Here is a 25,737-nt window from a genome sequence, read left to right on the forward strand (position 1 = left end):
GCTAACCCTACTTTTTCTCCTCCTTTTTTCTGTATTTTTCTCCCATCGCAATTGGAGTTGTTATGCCAATTCTCCCCTTCCTGGTTGTTGCGCGCATTTGCCCCCTACTTGCCGGTCTAGGGAGGGTTGATGGATACTATCACATATATGGGAGGACTCTCACTGGGGGAGCGTAACGTGTGGGAGGCTCACACTACTTCCCCCAGTTCCCTCCCTCGCTGAGCAGGCGCCCTGACCGACCTATAGGAGTCGCTGTTTACAACGACCAGGATACACACCCCGCCGGCTTCCCACCCGCTAACACTGCCAATTGGTTAGTATGGACGACCGACCAAGCCGGAGGTACCGCCGACAGCTGGATTCGATACGAGTGTCTCTGCGCTACCCAGCCGCCCCAGACAATTCATTCTGTGTCCTCGTCCTTTCCTCAATACTACACTTCACACACTATGGACTAGAGACGGTCTTGCTATCCCTCTCATTGATACCAGTATGTAGCATGGAGAATTCTGAAGCAGCAGTTGACGACATCGGTGTGCAGAGCTCTGCTTACGGAGCCAAGCCACGCATGCGTCTTCTGAAGAGAAGTCTCCCCGGAGGGATGTACGCACAGTTTGGTTTCGAAAGCATAGCCTACGAGATGCCGTTTGTATTCCCCTCGACCTGTTAGGGAGCGGTTAGTTAACCACACCCCCGAGGCCAATAGAACAGAGGCGGAGTCACCCAATATGGGAGATGGGGATACAACACTTTTTGTGCAAACTGCACGGGCGTGACTGTTCTGGAAGTATGTCGAGAATGGGATTCTTGAATTGCAACGTAATTCAATGTAAACAAATGTTTCTCACGCTACACGAGTAGAGATAATTCAGAGATGAATGAGAGGAGGTGGGGGGGGGGGGGGGGGGGTGAAGAACAGTGATATACACGATGATCAATTATACATGAATTTGAAACGGTAATAAAATATAGCATGTTTCTTACCAGCTCGCCCGCACAGCCTCGATGTCACTCACTAGGTTTTGTGCCAAACATATCCCAAAAATCTGTGGGGGGGGGGGGGGGGGGGTAAAAACAGGTGGCATGAGTAATGCTGAACATTTTCTAAATATAAGAAGAATTCATTTATCCTATTTTATTCCTCATTCTGCTGTAAAGCTTTAAAGTAGAGATGTCCGATATTATCGGACGATATTGGCATTAAAATGTAATATCGAAAATGATCTATTGTTTATTTTATTTTATTTTCTTAACTCATTGAATGCCGATCCCGATGATAGTCGGGTTAAATCGCCATTGCTTGAGCGCCAATCACGAGTATAGTCGGGTTTTAATCGTTATTTCTTTTATTAGCGATATCCATTCATTTTCATCCATCCAACCTGATGTTATCGTTGGGAATGGGTCTGAGCTCGCAAAAGGGCAAATACCGCCGCCTATCGGTATTGCACATCATTGGATTGGATTGGCTGGGGATGTGCATCCAAAAAAAAAGTCCAGTCCAGGTTTTCCATCTCCGGCATGCAGTATCAGATAACAGATGGACTGGGGACAATCAGAGCAGCGTGGATTATGCGTTTTGGAGATATAACGTTGGATCAATAAACGCAATATTTGGAATGGCGATCAGGAATTGGATTAATCTTTTTGCAGAACATCAGATGTGAGGTAAGGAATCTATGTTACCAGTCTTGGGTTAATCTGATGTTTTTTTCACAGCGATCACAACGTGTGTGTGTGCGTGCCGTTGGCGCTGAGCAAGGCACGGATAATCGATTTTCAGCCCGCTTTTGTATTGTGCATAAGGACACATATACTATCGATAATCTAGCGTTTATTTGAAAACGATTCATAAATCAGCCGAAAAATGACGTGTTTTGTGTATTCCACTAAAGGGCTATTATCGCATCTTTCTCTGGAATTACTAGAAATCTCAAACTATACTCGTATTCAAAACGGTATAAAACGGAAATGTACAGATGAAAAAACAATCCGTTTCGTACATGTTGACTGCAAGCAAGTCATTGACGGGTGTATTAGACCCATAGCCATAATTTAAGATATATTTTAAGCACTCGCAAATATCCCCGTCCTCCCATTGATTAAAGCGCTGGCGTACTAGGCCTAATTTCCCGGAAGGCGGTCAATGAGTTAATGTATTTAACCTTTATTTACCCAGGCAAGCAAGTAAGAACAAATTCTTATTTTATTTATTGTCAAAAGTATGCATAATGTTGTGTTAAAGAGATATGTAATGTTAATTACCTAAAATTATTCTGTTTTTGGGGGGGGGGGGGGGGCCTTGCATATATCGGTATCGGTTGATATCGGTATCGGAAATTAAGAGTTGGACAATATCGGTATATATCGGATATCTGTAAAAAAGAAGCCAATATCGAACATCCCTACTTTAAAGCATTTCTGTATTCTTTTTCAAATTATGTGTGATTCAGGTAGGATTTTGGAAGCAGTTTTTCCCCCATAGCCCGGAGGGGTGTTCCCATGGGAACGGTCACATTCTTTTTTTATAAAAACATTTTGGGGGGACTTTTTCTGTACTTTTCACCCAAACCACAATTTAGTCGTTATGCCAATTCCCTTCCTGGTCGTTGCACGCGTTTTCCCCACTGTCGGCCTGGGGAGGGTGTAGAACAGGGATCACCAACACGGTAGCCCTCGAGGACCACATGAGTCGCCCGATGCAAGCCTGGGTGTATAAAATGTTGAATATTGATATTATCTGTTTCCCACCTTGTTTTGTTGATAATTATATTGAGAAATCATTAATGTGATCAGTGTCTTCACAAAGATGAGTATCATTTATCATTGATAATAATATATAACTAAAGTCAAACTGAGCAAATTTGTTATTTTAGAAGAGTGAATCAAACTGGTAGCCCTTCGTATGATGACTCGGTACCCATGAAGTAGCTCTCAGTTTCAAGAAGGTTGGTGACTCTTGGTGTAGAACTGCCACATGCCTCCTCCGATACATGTGGAGTCGCCGGCCGCTTCTTTTCCCCTGACAGTGAGGAGTTTCACTGGGGGAACGTAACGTGTGCGGAGGTTCACGCTATTTCCCCCAAATCCCCTCCCTGCTGAACAGGCACCCACGACTGACCAGTAGGAGTCGCAGTTTACAACGACCAGGACACCTACCCCACCAGCTTCCCACCCGCTAACACTGCCAATTGTGTTAGTAGGGACGACTGACCAAGCTGGAGGTACCGCTGACAGCTGGATTCGATGGAGTCTCTGCTGAACGGTCACATTTGACATTTTGACCACATTTTGACCTACAAAATGTCCATGCTGAAATGTTGTTTATGAATCTATCCCTTTACCTCAACCCTAACCTTAACCACTACCACCACCTAAGCGGTTGAAGCGGTGGCCCCTAGCCTCTGGAATGAGCTCCGCCAGGTCTTAAGAGCCTCCCCCTCTGTGGACTCTCAAGGGGCAGCTGAAAACCCACTTGTTCAGGTTGGCGTTTGGCCACGTACACACTTGAATTGTTGATTTATTTGTCCTGATTTTGTCCTTGCTTGTCTTTATATTGTACGTTTTTATGAATTGCCCTGTTCTTTTTTTTGTTTTTAAACTTGTGAAGCACTCTGTGCATTCATCCTGGGAAGGGTGCTATAGAAATAAAGTTTAACTTATTTACTTAAACATCTCAAACAAATGTTCAAACGTCCTTCCGGGCTACAGGATCTACTGGACACTAGACGGGGTGTTTTTCCTGATTTTCAACCTGAATCCTATTGGTTCTGTTGCGAGGATGTGTACATAAAACATCTGACTGTCTTTAGAGCCACAATTATCACATGTCCTCCTCGCAACTGAACAAAAAAGGATTTTCTGTAATTTGTCAAACTAAATGAACGTGTGTGAAACTGTTTAGAGTTTTTGGACCCGTGTGAGATTATGTGCACAATAAGTCAGCATTGTTCTTTGGTGAAGTGCCCCCTCTTAAGCTCTAGCCATATTTTCAGAAAATTCGCATAAAAGTACATACCCAAGTAAATGGAAGATTGCCTCACTTCTACAAAGGCCATTTGCATATATATATTTTTTATCTACTTTTTTCTGTGATTTTTTTTCTCCCCATCCCAATTTACCTCTCGTGTCAATTCTCCCTCCCCTGTCCTGATCGTTGCTCGCATATGCCCCCCACTGGCCGGTTGTAGGGAGGGCAGAAGCCTTGCATCACATGTCCCCTCCGATACATGTGGAGGCAGCCTGTCGCATCTTTTTCACCTGCCAGCGCGGACTCTCATTTGGCGAGGAGTAACGTGTAGGAGGCTCACACTGCCCCCGCCATTTTCCTGACTTTGCTGTGCAGGCGCACCAACCGACCTGTAGGAGTCGCTGTTCACAACGACCAGACTACCACCCTTAGACTTCCCACCCGCTAACTCTGCCAATTGAGTTAGTATGACGGCCGGCCCAAGCCGGAGGCAACGCCGACAGCCGGATTCGAACCTGGTGTCTCTTGCGTTGGTGACGAGCGCAATGTCCGCTGCGCCACCCAGCCGCCCGACCATTTGCATATTCTTGGTATCTAGGGACATCTATGGACCTCAGGGAATGTATTCCCTGCGTCATAATGTCCATAGCTCTGCTAGGGACGGGTTTTTTTGTTAGACATTCACAGAAAGGTAAAGAAATAATATCCGTTGTATTTTATGGCAATAACGTTCAGATTTGTTCGACCCGTGACTCCATGAGATATAATCACGAAAATCACGTCAATATATTTTTTTCACATCAGCCGGCTGCAGCTTCGACAGCAGCTGGTGTGAGCTGGGAAGTGTAGTTTTATGAAATGTCTACTTCCATCGAAAGACCTGGGTCTCCTCTTTCTTAGGACTACAACAATTTCATGACGGCGTCCTGTCCTCGTGTCTAAATCATCCGGTTTCCGATCATATTTCGCTAATAACGCTTAACATCATTGGTAAACAAACGTAGTGCTGAAAATATACACTTTGACTGCTGTTTTGGTAGAGTTAGGGTCTTTAGACTTGGCTACATTTGAAAAAGAAATGCAACATTACTTAATACGGACTGTATTGATCTATTTATAAAAAATAAATCTCGGGCTTAAGGGGTTAATTCATAGCAGTGCGACCCCTATGAAGCTTCCCGCTCACCTGTAGCAGTGCGACCCCTATGAAGATTCCCGCTCACCTGTAGCAGTGCGACCCCTATGAAGATTCCCGCTCACCTGTAGCAGTGCGACCCCTATGAAGATTCCCGCTCACCTGTAGCAGTGCGACCCCTATGAAGCTTCCCGCTCACCTGTAGCAGTGCGACCCCTATGAAGATTCCCGCTCACCTGTAGCAGTGCGACCCCTATGAAGATTCCCGCTCACCTGTAGCAGTGCGACCCCTATGAAGATTCCCGCTCACCTGTAGCAGTGCGACCCCTATGAAGATTCCCGCCACTAGAGTCAGGTTGTCCTGGAGCCATTTCTCAAACTGCGGCACACATCCTTTCACATTGATGAAGTCCTTCTGCTCTGCGTCCTGGACAATAAGAGGCCATTATAAAGGGGTAAGTAAAATATGGGGTGAGGAGGGGTATTGAGAGAAGGGTGGGTTGTGGAGTGGGTGGCTCACAGGTCAATCTCATGTGATTAGGAGCCTAGATTATCCACAAGCAATTCCCAGATGTTATTCAATTGTGAGACTTCGGTATGATCAACGGATGAGATTTTTTCCTGTGATATCGCAGTATGAAAGGACGCAAACTTTCAAAGGTGCTATAGATAACATTCAGCATGTCGTTTATCCAATCAGGTGCATTCCACATGGGGAAATAGGAAGTAGGGAGGGGATGCATGCATGCAACATGTAAACCACAACATTCATTTTGGACCCGCCAACATTTCTAAAATGATAAATTCCTGAATCAATCATTTTATTGGGGGGGGGGGGGCAATACTTTCATTCTACACCTTTCTAAAAGCTCTGTGGATGTATTATTATGTTATCTATAGTGCTTTTAATCTAGACCTGAAAAATAATTATATTGCAAGTTGTACTGTAATAAAAATAATAAAACATTTAGCAATTCAGCCCTAATCACATCACAGCATAATGAAGGAAATGTACTCGTTCACTCCGACCTTAATTTATTCAGCTGTTTGCATTTACATGGAGCACTTATACCAAGAAGTTAGCACTTCAGACCTGGCTGTCAGGATTGGGGGGTGGGGGTGTAGGACACACATGCAGACACACACAAAAAGGGGAATCTTAAAGTTACCCCAGAGGGGTAACCACTCGAATTGCTGAGCGATGAGAGAGGGTGGGGGAAAACACATGAATAAAATACATTAGGGATGCCCCGATCGATCGGCCACCGATCGTTATCGGCCGATAATCAGTATAAATATGCGATCGTGATCAGTGATAATGCTTTATTTTCGCTGATCGTCAAAACCGATCACACCGGGAGCTGCACGCAGTGCTGCGCGTCTGCTCTCGACTCCAGCCCCTCCCGCACGCATGTAAACACGGGTCTAGTCTAGTCTATTGGGACGGGACCTCCATGAGCTAATGTTAGCTACCGTTACAAAATGACCCAGTCAACTATTCACTTTTAGTTTAATACATGATGAGGCATTGTCTAACCGAACGGTATCTAGCCGGCTAGCTACTGATAGCTCATGATATCAACAAATGCTCCAGCAATAGTCTAGTAGAGACGTGTATGATAGCTCTGTTAGCTCACGTTAGCGCAAGTTAGTTCACTGTTCAAAACGAAATGTCCCATTGAATTCCGGAGAATCCTGGCCGTAGCTGGAGGCTACTCGAGTACACACAGACAGTGGAGCTTGTGGCGATGTCTCGCAGATAATAGAAGTACAAGTCTAATTATATAATATATATATTTTATAAAAAAATAAATAATTTTTTTTTATATAAAATCATTTTAAATTTTTTAATCAAAAACGATCGGTATCGGATTGGTATCGGCCGATATGCCTCACGACGATCGGTGATCGGTATCGGTGGCAAAAAACGTGATCGGGGCATCCCTAAAATACATACAAATAAAAGCTGTAGAAAACACAAAACACCAGTATAAAACAACTGGGGGGAAAAACCAAAGTAACCACCACTGCCTAGCAGTTGAAAACAACAAAGAAACGGCACTATAGACAGAGAAACCCCTAGAATCATGAGCTTGGGACACTCCTCTACTACTGAGGGAAAACATGAAATTAACAACCATCTGAACACAGTAAACTACATATTGGGACTCCGAAAGTGTAGTACCGGCCAGATCCTGGTATTGGCGCTGTCTCGAGAATGCAGTTTCCCCTGTTGCAGACCGGGTGTCACTTTTTTTTCGCTCCGGGTGGACTTTTCTATTAGCCTAAAGCTATGGCTTCACCAGATCACCTGGAATACTTTTTGCGACGCCGAATTCAGTATGCAGTAAAGGAATATAGCATCAGCCAATGGACATATCGATCTACCAGATGGCGATCAAATAACTGGGAAATTCGGTAACACTTTATAATAACACCTATAAGGTATTTGTAGATAATGAACTAATCATGAACAAATCATTTATATACATTCGTAAATTATTATTAAATCATTTATAACTATTTGTATAACATTTACAAATTAGTTCTACATTATTTATAACTCATTATCAACATTGTTTGTACTTGATTTGTTCATCATTAAATAATGTTGTTTAATGTGTAGTAACACATTTGTAGATGCTTTGAAAAATGGATATGAAAAAACAACTATACTGTACCTCTATTTATTTGTTCATGTTCAACAAATGATTTGTTAAGACATTCATAAAACATCTATAAATCATTTGCATAATGCTATTGTGTGCCCTAATCTGAAGTGAAGCCTATTCATCATTAACAAATGTCTAATACAGTTAATTATTTGAAGTATCACGCGAGTGAGACTTGACTTCACGTGTGTTGCCATCTGTTGAATGGAAGCATGATACATTAGCAGAGCCAAGTTATTCGTGCTGCCCCACGCTTTTAAGGTATGAGCAGGCTAAACTCCTTTTTTGTTCGTAAATCTATTCCATCATTTCCGACCTACAACTCTTATATGTTGTGTAGACGTACTTGATGTGGTGGGCGCTAATGTTACATTTGAATTATGTGTTTGTTCCTAATGTGTGCTCAGTATATTGCGGTATGTGATGATGACACAAGGGTAATAATTATTTGTATTTTCAGGCTGTATAGGCCTGAAACAAGGCCATCCAACCGGCCACAGGTAAGAGCGATTTGACGTCAATTTCAGCCTGATCGGGCCTTGTTCTCATAGGCATCCACCCGGTCAGCATATCTTGTTGCAATAACGAATGCCGTTATTGGTAATCAATAATCAGAAACGACTTCCCCCCCCCCCCCCCCCTTTGATGCATTCATGGTGGAACATGATACAGATCATATGCATTTTGATTTTTAACTCTAGCTTGTGTAGGGCCGAAATGCCAATCGATTTAACGCTAGCGCCCTATAACTAGCGTTGCAGGAATTATACCAGACCATTCCGATATAACGTTCATATTCACGACGCTATAAAACGGGAACATATTGATGAAAAAATTATTTCTTTATGGCATATTGAAGGGAAGGTTTATACTGTCAATTGACAATGACAATGGACACATAGCAATAATATAAAATATAGAGTTAGCTCTACAAACAACCTCACGCACAGTGAAACGTTGTAATGAAAAGCTGGCCTCCTAGAGTGGGCCCCGTCTAATCCCAATGAATGTGTTAAAGGCACTGCACACCTGACACCAATCAGGTGGCAATCAAGCCCACACACCTGCCATGCCGCATGGCTATTAACTGGTGTCTGGTGATTGACAGCTCACCAGAGAAAACCCAAAATACATCCAAAGCACACAAGAATAAACTAAAATCAAACCCACATAAACCGTGATCCATCACAATGGCTTACATTTCTGTTTAAAAGAAGATTCTTTGCTTGTACAAACTGTACAAAACGAACCACAAGCACAGCACAACTTTTCCATCAGCTGTACACCGCTGTTCGATTTACGTTGCAAATGAATGCTCCGTGTGTACATTAAACGTACAGGAGTAGTGGATAATTTTTCAGTAATATATTGTATAAACGGTGAAAAATAACGAATATGGGTAGAATCAGCACATCAGGTTGATATTCAGCTCTGCACTTGTTAAGCAAGGTCACATTAATTCAGAGAGGCCTGTAGAGCTGACGGCTGCACGCGGTCTAGTGGTGGCGGTGGGAGGCTACAAGTGGGAGAGCATCTCTACTGGTATCCACTGGGTTCTTTTTAGTTACGAGTACTATGTCTTTATTGAGACAGTTGAAAGGCTGAGAGGGAGACAGAGTAGGGGAGGCACAGGAGAGAAGGTTCTTTATTGAGACAGTAGGGAGGCTGAGAGGGAGACAGAGTAGGAGACACAGGAGAGAAGGTTCTTTATTGAGACAGTAGGGAGGCTGAGAGGGAGACGGAGCAGGAGAGACACAGGAGAGAAGGTTCTTTATTGAGACAGTAGGGAGGCTGAAAGGTAGACACAGGAGAGAAGGTTCTTTATTGAGACAGTAGGGAGGCTGAGAGGGAGACATAGGAGAGAAGATTCTTTATTGAGACAGTAGGGAGGCTGAGAGGGAGACACAGGAGAGAAGATTCTGGTGAGATCTGATCCCAGGCCAGCAAGCATAGCTGCTGGCCAACACACAAGCTTCCAATAATGGTGACTGTACTGTTCCCATGTGCAAGAGTTCGTTTGGACAGTCTGCCTTCTCTGTTAACGGGGCAAACTTATGGAACTCTCTGCCTACTGGCTTAAAACTGGACTGGAGTCCAATGCCAACGTCTTCAGCAGAGGACTCAAGGTATGGCTGAAATCAAAGCAGCAGTGCTCACATATGTAGACGCGGACTGGTTTTGTTATTTTGATCATGGACTCTTGTTCTGGTAACTATTTGTTCTGATTTAATTCTGTATTATACTGTTAATTTTATTCGATCTTTTAGAAAAGCCTCAATGGACTAGTGTTAAAAACTAGCACTTGTGCTATAAACACGCAAAACAACACATCTACTCATGCACAATAGAGAGCATCCTGACTGGCAATATCACCTCCTGGTTTGGGAATAGCACCGCACAAGACCGTAGCAGACTACAGAGAGTGGCCCGTTCAGCCAAACGCACAATTGGAGGGGGGCTTCCCACTCTCCAGGACATTTACAACAAGCGGTGCATGGGTAAGGCTAAGAGAATTATCAAAGACTCCAGCCACCCAAACAACTGCCTCTTTGAACTGCTGCGGTCAGGCAATCGATACCGGAGTCTCATGGCAAGCACAGAGAGACTCAGAAGAAGCTTCTATCCTCAGGCCATCAGAATGCTAAATGACAATAACACTATGTAACAACCATCAAATGCACTCACAGCACACACATCCACACGCACACACTCACTTTAAACAAACAACTCACTGCAGCACCCACTTTAGAACACCTAAACACACTTTATATTTATTGGTAAAGAATTTGCACCACAACCCATACCTCATTACACCTTACTGTAAATTGTACCTAAATTGTACCTCATCCCATTTCTGCTTTGTACTATATAGTATATTGTATTGTAACTCAGTTACTTCTACTCTGCATTGTACATTGTATATATGTATATACTGAACACTTTTGTCTACGTACTTGACTTCTATTTTACACTTGCTATACTTATTTTATACTTATCTATTTTGTCTAGCACAGTCTCTGGAGCGTAACAGAAAGAAGCCTTTTGTATAAAAGTATTCTGTACTTCTGTATGACAACTAATAAAGAAACTTGAAACTTGAACTTGATCTGGTCTATCCACTGTGACTGGTCCAATGTAGCTGTGGTGTCCATTTTAAATAAAAGTTTTCATTCATTCATGTGGTTCCAGAGGTGGGGGCCTTAACCACTATACCACCTCTGGGGACAGTTCTGAACACCCTCAGATCAAGAGAGCAAGGCGGAAACAAGATTGGACTTACTGGTTTGGCTCGTACGTCGTATCCACACTGTGTGTTTATCACATCCTCCTAGAAGTAGGGAACAGGAGAATGTTACTCAAGAGCAAATGAAGATAAGACAAATGTTACATTTATAAATTGCAAGACTGACGACCACAAAATAGATCTGACCATTTATTGAAAATGTTCTCCCCAAATGAGATATCAACCCTTCGAAATAGTAATAATACTCTACACACAAGCGCAATGAAGTACAACTAGGCCTGCCACGATAACACATTTTGCTGGGCGATTAATTGCCCCCGAAAATATCGCGATAAGCGATATTATTGCGACCGGTTAGAGATTTTTTTTTTGGAAATTTATTTCCCCAAACTTTTATTTTGAAGCCCACCGCTCCGTCTTTTCCGGTGTTTAGACTTTTATTTTGAAGCCCACCGACCGGACCGGAAGTATTGTTTAGATTATCCTAAGCAGAAACTATGAGCCGACAACTTGGGCTAATGATATGATGTTTTTGAGCTAATGATAAAACAAATTGTTGGTGAACAACTAACTTTAGGTTAGTTTTAACGTTAGCTACTAACGTTAGATGCAGCTACTACAGGCAATCAACGATGAGGAGGAAGCGTCAACGCAGTATATAATATAATAGCTGTGGTGCGTAAGCACTGCAGCACGACTCGAAACTACCGGTGTTATAATAAATTAATTCATGTTTAACTTGTCCCCGTGTCCAGTCCTTTGACTAGCCCCACCCGTTAATTGTAAACAATGATGCATGTAATTGTATTAACGTTATTCTGTGTTGTACTTGTAGCTATGCTATACGTTGTATTTCGTTTGTAGCTAATGTTGTTAGCATTGAATGAGCATCAACGAACGCTAGATCTTTAATCTTTATTTAGCAGTCCAGTTTCTCCGGGCAGTAGCGAGTAACTACTTGGGTCTAAAAATAGCTAACGTTACACTACAAATAATGCTACTTGGTTAAAAGGAGCAACACTATTGAGAAATGTCTATGTGGCGTTGCCCCACGGAGCTCCCGTGCTGTACTCTAGTAACGTCAGCGGCCCGCCTCCCAGCACGGACAGTGACTGAGGGGCACTGGTTCCGCCTCATTAAAACAAACGCGCAAATAGCAATTAATCGCGCCCGTCAAAATCATTGCATTCATTTTAATTATCGCAGCAATTAATCGATTTATTGCTTATCGCGGCAGGCCTAAGTACAACACACTATGCAGTGCTGTTGAAGTTATGGCCTATTATCTTTTTTTTGCATTTTATTTTTTTATAATTTTTTAAACAAACACATAAACAAACATGACAACACACGATAAGATATACAAGCATTAGTTGACAGTGCACATCCAATGAAGTCACATTTTAGTTAATTGTCTTATACAGGATATACCCTTAATACCTGTTATCTAAAAACCTACACACATATGCTCCAGCTCGTACCCCCCCCCCCTCCCGGACCCCCCATTGGATAATCCATCCATTTTCCCTCGCTCCTAACCAGACATTACCATTATATGCTAGCTTTTATTTTCTCCACCACTTCTTTTTTTTTATCCCCTTTTTCTCCCATTTTCTATATTTTCTCCCATCCCAATTTTTGTATCATCCAATTCAACCCTCCCCTGTCACGAACGCCGTTTCTTGCCTCCCACAAGCCGGCTGCAATGTGGACTAAGTCATACATAGCACAAGTCCCCTCCGGTACTTGAGGTAACAGCAGTCGCATCTTTTCACCTGCGCAGCTCGATCTCTCAGTGGCGAGGAGTAACGCGTGGGAGGCTCACGCTGCCCCCGACACTTCCTGATTCTACTGCGCAGGCGCACCAACCGACCTGTAGGAGTCGCTGTCCACAACGCCCGATCCCCACCCATCAGTTTCCCACCCCCTAATACGGCCAATGTGTATTAGTACGGACGACCAGCTAAACTGAAAGCAAATGTGGAGCACTGGGCTCGAACAGGCAAGCCCAGCGTCTCCAGATTTCGTGGCGAGCGCCTTGCCCACTACGCCACGTAGCCGCCCACTTTTTCTCCACCACTTCTAACCACAATGTCATTTTGGATTCATTGAGACTCAAAATTCTTGCTGTAGATATTTCTTGATAGATCACATCGAGATATGTAATAATCCAGACCTTTTGGCAAATTTTTTCCGGTTGAAACCATCGTGATGCTATCAGCTTTTTAGCCACTGTGATAACCGATAAAACCAATCTCTTTAGCTGTGGATGTACTGCACACTCAAAAACATCATTCAGCAGTAATACAGAGGGGTGTACAGGTATATTCCAAGTTAAGAGATTTGATAATTGATGGGTCACCTCTTTCCAGAATATCTTAACTGGTGGGCAGTCCCAGTACATGTGCATAAATGTCCCCTCGTCCCCATTTGTACATAAGGAGCATTTGGAGTCTTGTATAAGACTCATTTTTTTCAGTCTTATAGGAGTCAAGTATGTCCTGTTAGCCTATTATCTTAAGACCTTTGCTTCTAAAACTAATATAGTTTCATAATAATTTGACCAGATATTCACAGAGGCGGACAGCAGAGTCTTTGATTAAGGATATAGTTTACTGACAGAATGACATGTTGCCTATAGCCTCGATTCCTAAAGAATGGCGAGCTAAGAAAGTATTTATACAGCGCCTTGGGTACATGAAAGGCGCTATATAAATTCAAGACATTATTATTATTACCTCACTGACCTCCTCCACCCCCACACTCGGTCACGGTCCCTGCGATTCTCAAGACACCGGTCAGCTCTCCATTCCCCGAACCAGACTGCGGACCTTTGGGGACAGAGCTTTCAGCGTGGCAGCTCCCACCCTCTGGAACTCAGTCCCTCCCCGCAGAATTTCGCAACGCCCCCAACTCTGGACCACTTCGAGAAACTCCTCAAAGCTCACCTCAAAGCTAACATGGCCTTTGACCTCTAGCTTCCTATACTTAACGTTGTGCGTCTGTCTACCGTGTTTGTCCTGTTATTGACCTATGTAAAGCCATCTTGGGTTTCATGAAAGGCGCTATATAAAATGAAGTTATTATTATTATTATTATGATGGGCCGGTGAGGGTCTCGTACCGCGGGGTCTTTGGTGCAGCAGGAGAACGGGACACCACACCTCTCCCGGCTGGGGTTCCCGTCAGTGCAGTTGAAGTAGATGTTGAGGTTCCAGTCGTCGGCCCCGAACGCCCCGCAGCAATCCCACTGCAGGGAGACACAGAGCACAAGACCACCTTAAAACAACGCCCTGCAGCACTCCCACTGCAGGGAGACACAGAGCACAAGACCACCTTAAAACAACGCCCTGCAGCACTCCCACTGCAGGGAGACACAGAGCACAAGACCACCTTAAAACAACGCCCTGCAGCACTCCCACTGCAGGGAGACACAGAGCACAAGACCACCTTAAAACAACGCCCTGCAGCACTCTCACTGCAGGGAGACACAGAGCACAAGACCACCTTAAAACAACGCCCTGCAGCACTCCCACTGCAGGGAGACACAGAGCACAAGACCACCTTAAAACAACGCCCTGCAGCACTCCCACTGCAGGGAGACACAGAGCACAAGACCACCTTAAAACAACGCCCTGCAGCACTCCCACTGCAGGGAGACACAGAGCACAAGACCACCTTAAAACAACGGCTTCCAGTCACCTATAAAAGGAGAACGCCACAGAAAGGAACTCCCTGCCTATTCCTCTATTTTTTTTTTCTCCGTAAAACGACAAAACCAGAACAAATCAAAAGAAAAAGAAAAAACGAACAAACGACAGCAACTAAAACACAGAGGAAAACGATGTGTATGTCATGCACCTCCAAGCCTCCAGGCTTCCCGTCTTCTATAACCCTTGGTTTCTCTCGCTCTATTCCGACCTAGCTACTCTCTCTCTCTCCTAAGTACAGGATGGGGTGCAGGTGTGTGAAGACCGGAGGAGCAGCTGATTGACATCTACTGGCTGATTACTCTACCTATTTAGACCTGGCTCAGATGTCATGATGCTGCCAGATCGTAGTTTCTCATATACCAGTCAGTCCTTATAGTAATCGCTCTGTCTCATGTCAGTCCTTGTTCACTTGCTTTGCCTAACCTGTCTTGTCCTCCTTTGCTCACAGTCCTCTACCTGGATCCATACCCTGCTCTCGAGTTCTGGATCTCTGTGTATGACCTCCTCCTGCCCGACTACTCTTCTCCGTGTGAATCCCGTGGACCGCCTGAGGACCCGCTCCCGGCTACGACCCCCCAGCGCATCAGACTACCCTGCTACTCACCTACGTCTGAGAACCTAGCCTCGGTCACAATCCCCTGCTTGTCTGTGCGCCAACTCCCTGGACTGTCTAAGAACCTGGTTACCGTATTCTCCCTTTTCCTAATAAATGTACCCGCTATTTGGGTTTTCTCTGGTTCAACATGGTCTCTGCCTGTTTGTGTCTGCATCTGGGTTCTGGCTATAGTTCAACCGTTACAGTGTCGCAATAAAGAGAATACTGGAGCTTGAGATTCCTCCCTCTCTCCCGAACTCACGTATTCCTGAGTGAAGTCGATGAGGTTCTGCAGGTCGATGTCGTCCCGGTAGGCCCGGATGTTGTTGTTTATGAACAGGTTCAGCTGGTCTTTGATCCAGTCTTTGAAGACGAAGGCCAACACTCCTGCAGTCAACTCCAGGAAGAAGATGATCCCCAAAAACACAGAGAACTAGAGGCGTGACAGAGGACGTCAGGAGAGAAGGAGACGAGAGGAGAGGAGAGGAGAGGAGGAGACGAGACGTCAGGAGAGGAGAGGCGGGACATCAGGAGAGGAGACAAGACGTCAGGAGAGGAGAGGGGAGGAGAGGAGAGGAGGAGACGTCAGGAGAGGAGAGGCGGGACATCAGGAGAGGAGACAAGACGTCAGGAGAGGAGGAGAGGAGAGGGGAGGAGGAGACGAGACGTCAGGAGAGGAGAGGCGGGACATCAGGAGAGGAGACAAGACGTCAGGAGAGGAGGAGAGGAGAGGACAGGAGGAGACGTCAGGAGAGGAGAGGCGGGACATCAGGAGAGGAGACAAGACGTCAGGAGAGGAGGAGAGGAGAGGGGAGGAGAGGAGAAGAGGAGACGTCAGGAGAGGAGGAGACAAGACGTCAGAAGAGGAGAGGAGGAGACAAGACGTCAGGAGAGGAGACAAGACGTCAGGAGAGGAGAGGAGGAGACAAGACGTCAGAAGAGGAGAGGAGGAGACAAGACGTCAGGAGAGGAGAGGAGGAGACAAGACGTCAGGAGAGGAGACAAGACGTCGGAAGAGGAGAGGAGGAGAGACGATACAATCAGATTTCACCGGTTTGAACATTAAGTCATCAAACCTTATTTGATACACCTGTTAAACTTGTCATCTACTCCTTCTAACAATAGAACTGCTCACCATATCTCACTAGATGTTAGAATAGAATAGAAGTACTTTATTGATACTGAGGGAAATTCAGCACTACAGATCGCTCACAGTAAACATTTAGGTAGTCAAAAATCTAATCACGAATAAGAATTAAAATACGTGTGTGGTTTTACAAAGTCTACACAATGGGAAAGCATTAAACCAATCATCTGTCTAAACCTCGTAACTCTATTCGCCCTCAAATCTGTGTTCGTTTTTTTTCATCTGCTGAAAAGTTGGGTTTTTGGAGTTATGAGGTTTTGTCCCGCCAGCAGCGATATGCAACAAGTACAATTGAGTTTCTCACTCTCTGTTTGCTCCGCACAGCATAAAGGAATAAAAAAGCAACAATTTACAGAATAAAAAAGCAGGTATTTATACACAATAAAAAATTAACTATGTGCAATAAAATAAGTACAACTACGTTTAATAAGTAAATACAAATTAAATGTTTATTTTATTTTTTTCAATCAAAATAAGTACACATTCAACAAGCTAAGATAATTGCACATTATATTGATGCACGACGGCCAGGTGGCATCGGCCTGAGCTCCTCGAGGTTTAGGTTGGCTGATCCACCCTGTGGGCAGCATCGGTCCGAGGCCCATGTAATGCTGGCACGCCTGAAAAGGTGGCGTCGACCCGCGGTCGTGGAGCAGGGACAGGTGCACTTGGCAATAGGGATGGTCATCAATTTTCAAATATTCTAATAGTCATTCAATTGTAAAAAGAAATCGAATCGTTTATGCGAATTTCATTTTGTCTCAGAATTTTTATTTTCCCCTTGTTTTTACCGGCACCTACACTGTGTAGTGTATTGAGAGGGGACACTATTAACTGTTACTGTTACACCGCTGAACGGCATGCTGGGTACAGCTTGCTAGTTAGCTAAGTAGTATAGCAGTCTGTTAACAGCTGAGATAACAGAAAAGAAAGATTGGAGATGTTGCATTGCAACGTTTTGTACGTTTGCCATGTTGTTTCACTAAGCTCACACTTTATATTATTGCTTTTATCCAAATCGCTTTATAACTTATGCCTCACATTCACACACAGATGTCGGAGGCAACTGCTCATCGGGAGCAGTTAGGGGTTAACCTCTTAAGCCCTAGGCATATTTTCAGAAAATGTGCCTAAAAGTACATACTATTACCCAAGTAAATGTAAGATGTGCAGGTTCTTGGTATCTAGGAACATCTATGGACCTCAGGGAATGTATTCCCAGTGTCCGAAATATTGTGTATGTTACTATGCTTGAGTAAATTGTAATGAACCAAAGGAGAACATAAATTATTATAATTAGTAGTAGTAGTTTTTTTTTAGTTTTTTTATCTTTGATGGTGAATAACACCATGCTAACGGTGACCAAAAGTGAAAAGTTTTACCAGTTTGGGGGACCCTGATGGAAACAAGACAAACGTCTTTTTCAGGTCTGCATCCCCTTAACAATTGTATGTATTGAGCCGTACTGTATTGTACCCATTCTGCAATCTGTTAAATAAAGTTTTCATTCATTCATTCACACCATTCAGCACCTTCTTGAGATAAAGTGTACTAAAAATCTAAGCAAATGAACAAAGGGCAGATGATTTACAGTTTTTTTTTGTAGATACAGTACTGAATGTTGCCAATCCAGACACATGCAATTTGAAATATGAATATAGAATATCAGGCCTATAAATTACCTTATTTATGGCCAAGTCATACATCTATGGATATCCCCTTTCCAATGGCAGAGTTAAATCTGGATTTAGTACCACCAGGCGCCCATTACAGGGCAGCAAAGACCGTGAATGAAATCTACTGTAAGTACAGCTTATTTTAGATTTTTTTTATCCACTTTTTCTCCTCATATCCTGGTTGTTGCGCGCATGTGCCCCGCACTGGTCGGCCTAGGGAGCCCTGAGGTCTATCGGATGCTTTCTCCGATACATAGGAGACAGCCAGCAGCCTCTTTTCACCTGACAGCGAGGACTCTCACTGGGGAAGTGTAACGCGTGGGAGGATCACACTACCTTACCCAGTTCCTTCCCTCGCTGTGCAGGCGCCCTGACCGACCTGTAGGAGTCACTGTTTACAACGACCAGAATACCACCCACCGGCTTCCCACCCGCTGACACTGCCAATTGTGTCAGTATGACGACCGCCCAAGCCGGAGGGACCGCTGCGGTGGTAGACAGACGCTTAGTCCGCTGCGCTACCTGGCCGCGCAGTACAGCTTATTTTTGTATAATGTCCATAGCTCCGCCATTTTTGACCGGATTGCGATGCATTTATTTTCTAGATGTTCAGAGAAAGGTAAAGAAACAATATACCTTGTATTTTATGGCAATAGCGTTAAGGTTTGTTCAACCTGTGAGATATAAACACGATTTACACGTCAATATAATTTTTTCACGTCAAGCGGCTGCGGCTTTGTCTGCGGCTGGTGTAAGCCGGGTAGTGTAGTTTTATGACATTTCTACGTCCATCGAAAGCCCTGGGTCTCCTCTTTCTTAGGACTACAGCGATTTCATGACGGCTCCCTGTCCTCGCGTCTAAATCATCCGATGAAATGCGGATAGATTTTTATAAGCTCATATTTAGCTAATAACACTTCAAATTAGGGATGTTCGATATTGGCTTTTTTACCGATATCCGATATACCGATGTTGTCCAACTCTTAATTTCCAATACCGATATCAACCGATACCGATATATGCAGGGTTTCCCACCCCAAAAACACAACATAAAAAATGTACCCAGTCTGGTGATGATGCCTACAAGTCGCCAGGGTGAAATGACATAGAGACACAATAATTTTTTTTGTTTTTTTTGTTTATTTTTTTATATATATATATATATACCGGTAACTACAGTTCGAGAGTTGAAGAACATATTTAGTATAACAGCAAACCGATATAATAACTCTAATTGTAAGGATTCTGTGTTTAAAAAAGGCTGTTTTGAAACAGTTTTATTTTTGCATCTGAATAGAGCTGCGCGTTGGGAGGTACGCCCACGCTGTGTGTTTATTCAGATTCACTGAGCCAGGTAAACTCCTTTGATAGCGGGTACAGTAGCTCTGAACCTATAGTGTGAATATCTACTCATATTTACTGAATCTAGTGTGAATATTTACTCATATTTATTGAATCTAGTGTGAATATCTACTCATATTTATTTAATCTAGTGTGAATATCTATACTCATCTTTATTTAATCTAGTGTGAATATCTACTCCTACTGAATCTACTCCTATTTATTGAATCTAGTGTGAATATCTACTCATATTTACTGAATCTAGTGTGAATATCTACTCCTATTTACTGAATCTGGTGTGAATATCTACTCATATTTATTTAATCTAGTGTGAATATCTACTCCTATTTACTGAATCTAGTGTGTATATCTACTCCTATGTAAAGCAGTGCTACAGCACATTTCCTTGTATGCCAGTTTGGGTCATAACCTACCCAAGAGTCACCAACAGAACAGTGACAGTCCATTCCATGAGTTTAGCTTTATTATACAGGAATATTATCACCCGGCCTCGGGTACGTCCAGTGATTTGTGATTTAATTGCCCTGTTTTGGGGTAAGAGTGGATGCATGATTGCATCCATTCTGATCTGTCATGACATTGACAGCATGCCTGTCACAGCACTTAATTATGTTCATACTATTCAGGGGAGAGGTGTGGATGGGAGGTATTGTCTACGCCCACCACAAACTCGCATAGGTGTTAAACCTTTGAGAGCACTTTTCACTGCTTCAGTCTCTGAGAAAAAAGACAGTTTACAAGATTTAAACTGAGCACATCATAATAATAACATTCTCAGATTTCAAAGTATGACACCATTTGAAAGCTTACATTCTGTACTTTCACAATCTGGAAAAATCTGGAAAATGAAAATGGAGACTTGTAGGCATTTTCGCTAGACTGGGTCACCATTATGCATACTTTTCACAATAAATAAAATAAGAATTTGTTCTTACTTTGCTTGCCTGGGTAAATAAAGGTTAAATAAATGCACACAAAAAAAAATTAAAAAAAATGTAATACCGATAATTTCCCATATTTTAATGCCAATATCGGTAGGCCGATAATATCGGACATCCCTACTTAAAATTATTGCTAAACAAACGTAGTGCTGAAAATATACACTTTGACTGCTGTTTTGATAGGGTTAGGGTCTTTACTCTTGGCTACATTTGAAAAAGAAACGCAACATCACTTAACACTTTGATTGCCACGCAGTATGCCCAATGCCCATCCTTATGCCCAGTCTGCCAGCGCTGTAATCCTATGGAGATGTTTACCGTAGCTTCTTTGCAGGGCTATAACTTTTTAAATATTATAGCTATATTGACATTACTATGGCCCATTCTACATCGGGTATCTAACGTTCCGGGTGTGGGAACATTATATTTTTTCATTCATAGATTGTTGTGTTAATACCGTCGAGAATATAAGTATGTTTTTAAGCTTTTTTGCTGTAATTCCAAAAACGCAAGTTATAGGCCCTGAAGCATATGATAGATTATCGATTGGCGTTTCTTTCCTATACACGCTATATTAAAAAAATTCAAATGTATATGATCGGTATACATTATGCTTCATCATGCGTGAAGGAAAGGGGGTTGTTTATAATTCTTTGATCGTCAGTAACGGCTTTATTTAGTATGGGTTGATACATTGATCAGATGGATTGCAAACAAAGAAATGGACAATCAAGCTGAAAATAACGTTAGATTCCTCTTACCGTTCGCCGATGAGACTGGAGGAAAAATATTCCAATTATTTGACGTCGATCTGCTAGATCCATTTCCCGTTTGTATGACGCAATAAACGCCGAAATCATATAGATTATTGCGTTTCGAAAGCGATCCCATGCACTCAAGTGTTTGTCTGGACCCACGTAACAAGATATGACTCCCGGAGGGATTTCCTCGATGCACCAGCGCCACTCCCGGTTTGGCGTGGAGTGTAACTCGCCAGATCATCCACCAGGCGGCGGTATTGAGGCGTTGCAATATCAGACAGGGTGCAGCTGCAGTCCCGGAGGGAGGCTGGATGAATTATGAATGCCATGGCGAAAAAATTAAATATTGATTCCAACAACGAATTATCACGTTGTTGGCGTTCAACGCATGGCGGGCAATAACGAATTATGACGTTGTTGGCATCCAATGTGTTAATACGGACCGTATTGATCTATTTGTGACGTGAAATGTATCTCGGCCCGGTATCGATTGGGCTTAAGAGGTTAAGTGTTGAGACACTTCTCACTGCAAGGGGGGACTGTACAATCCCTTTAAAAAAAAAGTGTATTTGGCCAGGCCGTCTTTTCATACAGAGCATCCCACCAATGGAACTCAATTCCTCAAACAATTAGAGTCTCCACATCATACCATTCATTCAAGTGCAGGGTTAGGGAATGGCTCATTGAAAACCAGCACTGTCAACACTGAGGTGTCTGTGTGTGTGTGGATATGGTGCGTCTGTCTATGTCTGAGTCTCTTAATATGTCATGATGTGCTCTGTCCTTCTGTCCATGACTGTATTGTGACCTGTATCCCTATCATATGTCTATGTGCTTTTGTTGTGTTTTTATTCTAATGTTATTAATCTTGATTTTATTCTGTTTTTATTGCTAACCCTTTTTTCACACAGGATTTTAGCCTGTACCTTCTGGCAGGGGGACTGCCAATGGAAATTAGCCTTTTGGCTAAAATTGGGTGCATTTACATCTGTAAAATGTTTTATTAATGTACACTGTCCCCCTTGAACAAATAAAGTAAACCTAACTGCAGAGAGAAGCCGGAATCGAACCGGGACGCTTGCTCTGCCTCCTATAAGCCACTGTCGCTCGCCCCCCGGTGTCACAGGTGTGATAACAAAAACAACACAACATGTGTTGCTAAATGCATTGTAAAGAAACTCAAAGTATTAAGAGCGATGCACTGCTCTGTTGTTCTATTAACACTTTCAGTGCCAGGGACGTCGTAACTCGTTTTATTAGCCCCCCCACTGAGTGCCGATGACGACAAATATCATTTTATTAGCGATCTGAAATCATATTTCATCAACGAGTCTCCCGTTGGTACAGCAGCCCCTACAGGAACTCAGAATGGAAAAAAGCGCCCCCTCTCGTCTATCCCTGTGTAACTGCAGGTCAGTCGCTTGTAGGGGCGGAGCCAGCTGGTTCCTTGTGCTGGCAAGAAGTCTGATCAACATGGAAGTCATCGCGGGACGGGAATCAGCCTGGAATATATATTTACAGCAGCCAATACTCAATCAATAAGCGTGATCGATATTTGGAATGATCTTATTGGAGAACATCTGATCTGAGGTAAGGAATCTATTTGACCAGTCTTGGGATAATCAGAGTTGTATTCGCTGAGATCTCAGCGTTTGCCCTATGTGTGATGTGTCTCTGTGTGCGCGATCGCTGATGAGGAAATAAGAGAATAGATTTTTCAGATCGCCTCTATAGCGTGCATACGTACACATATACTATCGATAATCTAGCGTTTATTTGAAAACTATTCATAAATAGGCTGAAAAATTACAACGTTTTTGTGTATTCTAGAATATTCCAGTAAATGTCTTTTTATCATGCAATCTTTATATTTTTAAATTAATGAAACCGTAAACGGAGAGGCCTATTGGGATGTTAGATCCTAATGTGAAAAACTGTGATTTACCCTCCGTTATCTTTTTTATGCTCGCTTATGCCTGCATTTTTTACTGCTGGGAAGCACTTTGAACTGCAATTTCTTCATGAAATGTGCTATACAAATGCAGTTTATTATTATTATTATTATTATTATTATTATTATTATTATTATTATTATTATTATTATTATTATTATTATTATTATTATTATTATTATTATTATCGGGAGAAACTTACAAACTTGAGCAGGAAGGTGTTCTCCCGCAGGGCTCCGATGCACCCGGCGAAGCCCAGGATGAACATCACCCCCCCGACCACCATGAAGAGCCAGACGGGGTCCAGACCACCAAGGTCCGTGATGGAGGAGATGTTGGACAGCACGCCCTGGGGGGGGGGGGGGGGGGGAGAGGTGGAACCAACCTTTTCAAACATGCCAACATGAACATTCTACACAGGCCCCAAGTGCATTTCCTGTTGCATTGTGTGCCGCTTGGGGGACCCAATGTAGGCTACAGCAGTGTTGTGGTCGAGTCGCTAAATCTCAAGTCCGAGTCGAGTCGCGAGTCCCCAGTGTTCAAGTCCAAGTCCAAGTCCGAGTCACCGAAGAAGAGACCGAGTCAGAGTCGAGTCTCCATCACCCTAGTCCGAGTCCACGTCATCAAGGTTGAGTCCACCCTGGCAGTCAAAGAGCTGACGTACAAATAAAGAAAGGTCTACATTAAACATAAATGACACAGCGGTCACCATTTCAAAGGGAGTTTATTTACTTTGTGACACAATAGCCAAACAAATGTACTAGCCATCAATATCTTTTGCCAAAAATGATTAGGGAAATAATAATAAAAATTGCTGTATTTATCTATTTACAATTCCGAGTCCGAGTCTGCAGCTTCCGAGTCCGAATATAGTCAATGCTCGAGTCCAAGTTCGAGTAATCAGTGCTCAAGTTGAGTCTCGAGTCGTGAAAATCAGTCCAGGGCCCCGTTCCATGTACCGGGATAACCGAGTTAGCCGGATAACTTTAGCTGGATAACTGTGTTAGCCTGACTTTCCGATTTCATGTACGTGGATTTCCCAAATCACCATGACAACATATCCAAAAGTTTGAGCCTGCTCGAAAGCAGAGTTCAAGTTCAAGTTAGCCTGAACTATCGCCACGCCCCCGCAAAGAAGTGACAGCCCGTTTCCTGAAACTATTCCCACAGTCTACGATCTGCATTATACCATTCTGAATTACGTTTTTGTGCTCCATTCTTCCAGAGGGGGCTTTTGAAATGTAAAATAGACCCAAAATGCTGATATTAAATTCACTTTGTCCTAAATAATGCACGTTATATATACCGTGGCGACGGTGGCGCTCGCTCGTGCGATGTACACATGATGTGGTTATTTTAATTGTAACTGGGATTAAGATGTCTGATGAGATGCGCTGTTTGACGGATTTGAGAAATTGAATGAGCCGTTGACGTCACATTAATGAATGAGGATAAAGAGATAAACTTCATTCAAAACAACGGATATTCTAAACACGGGTCTCTCGTTCATTAATGTATAAACAATGAATTTATCCCATCTGGCCCAGTGGCCCAGCGGTAGTGCTCATGCCTGCCAATTCAGCGACCGGGGTTCAAATCCCCGTGTTTCCAATATGATTTTTTTGAATATAATATTAATGATTATACGCCAAAGTAGCCTGGTTTTAAGTTAAAATATTATAAATCTACATGCATTGAGGATGTCATTCTTTATATAGCTCTCAACGTGCACCAAATTGAATTATTCCTATATTGCAAAAAGAAGGAAAAGACTAGGGCCTTGAACCCCGGTCGTCCGTGTGAAAGTCAAAAGAAGAACCCGTTACACCACAGAGAAGATAAATAAAAGATTGACTATACATCAATCAATGGGTAAGAGAGCCGTATCGTAATTCTGTATAACAGTTAACTAATAATTTTCGCTAGCAAGATCTCATTTGATTATTCAATCCAGCAGGCAAGTTTAAAGAAATATAATCTGATTGATTGAGGTAATGAGGGACTTAGAATTAGCCTATAGATAACGCATTTAACTTGTCGGCGAGGCGATTGAGCCTATTGCAATCTGTCAATAAAGTCTTAAATCAATTAATCAATCAATGCCGTTGAGAATCAGGGTCTCTGCCATCGATACGTGCTGGCTTTCCACCTAAAACGGGAGCGCGCATCTAGCCTGACTTGAGCCTGACTCTCAAGTCTGGCTTGAGTTAACGAGACTGAATCCTCCTTTGTGAAACAGGAAAATCCCGGCTTTGAACATCGGGTTAACTGAAGCTGGATAATGGACATGTTGATCGACTTAGTTGAACCACGTACATGAAACAGGGCCCAGGACTTGAGTACTACAACACTGGGATACATTATGTGACTCAGGTGGGCAGAAATGCCTAATTACACTGTGTGTAATCTGCCGAATTAATCTTCTAAAATGTAGCACTTTGACAAAATTACAAAATAATTATATATATATTTTTAAAGGTTTTATTAGCAGTGTTCTGTGCAGGGGGGTAGAAGCGGGGGGAATAGAGGAACTGACTACCCAGGGCCCTGAGCTGGGGGAGGGCCCTCAG

General features: G+C 43.1%; 1 protein-coding gene across 1 annotated transcript in view; it reads right to left on the reverse strand.

The window, feature by feature from the left end:
• tspan5a (tetraspanin 5a) overlaps positions 1-25,737 on the reverse strand; it is a 65,956-nt gene that overhangs the window by 17,095 nt on the left and 23,124 nt on the right. Inside the window, exons 3-8 of the mRNA XM_084325401.1 lie at positions 23,370-23,516; positions 15,591-15,761; positions 14,145-14,270; positions 11,058-11,105; positions 5,416-5,532; positions 985-1,046 (exon numbers count right to left, since the gene is read on the reverse strand). Of these exons, the coding sequence (XP_084181527.1) occupies positions 985-1,046; positions 5,416-5,532; positions 11,058-11,105; positions 14,145-14,270; positions 15,591-15,761; positions 23,370-23,516 (671 nt within the window). The remainder of the gene's footprint in view (positions 1-984; positions 1,047-5,415; positions 5,533-11,057; positions 11,106-14,144; positions 14,271-15,590; positions 15,762-23,369; positions 23,517-25,737) is intronic.

Source organism: Notolepis coatsorum, assembly GCF_963971535.1.
Source record: "Notolepis coatsorum genome assembly, chromosome: 1".
In the NCBI taxonomy this organism is placed as follows: Eukaryota; Metazoa; Chordata; class Actinopteri; order Aulopiformes; family Paralepididae; genus Notolepis; species Notolepis coatsorum.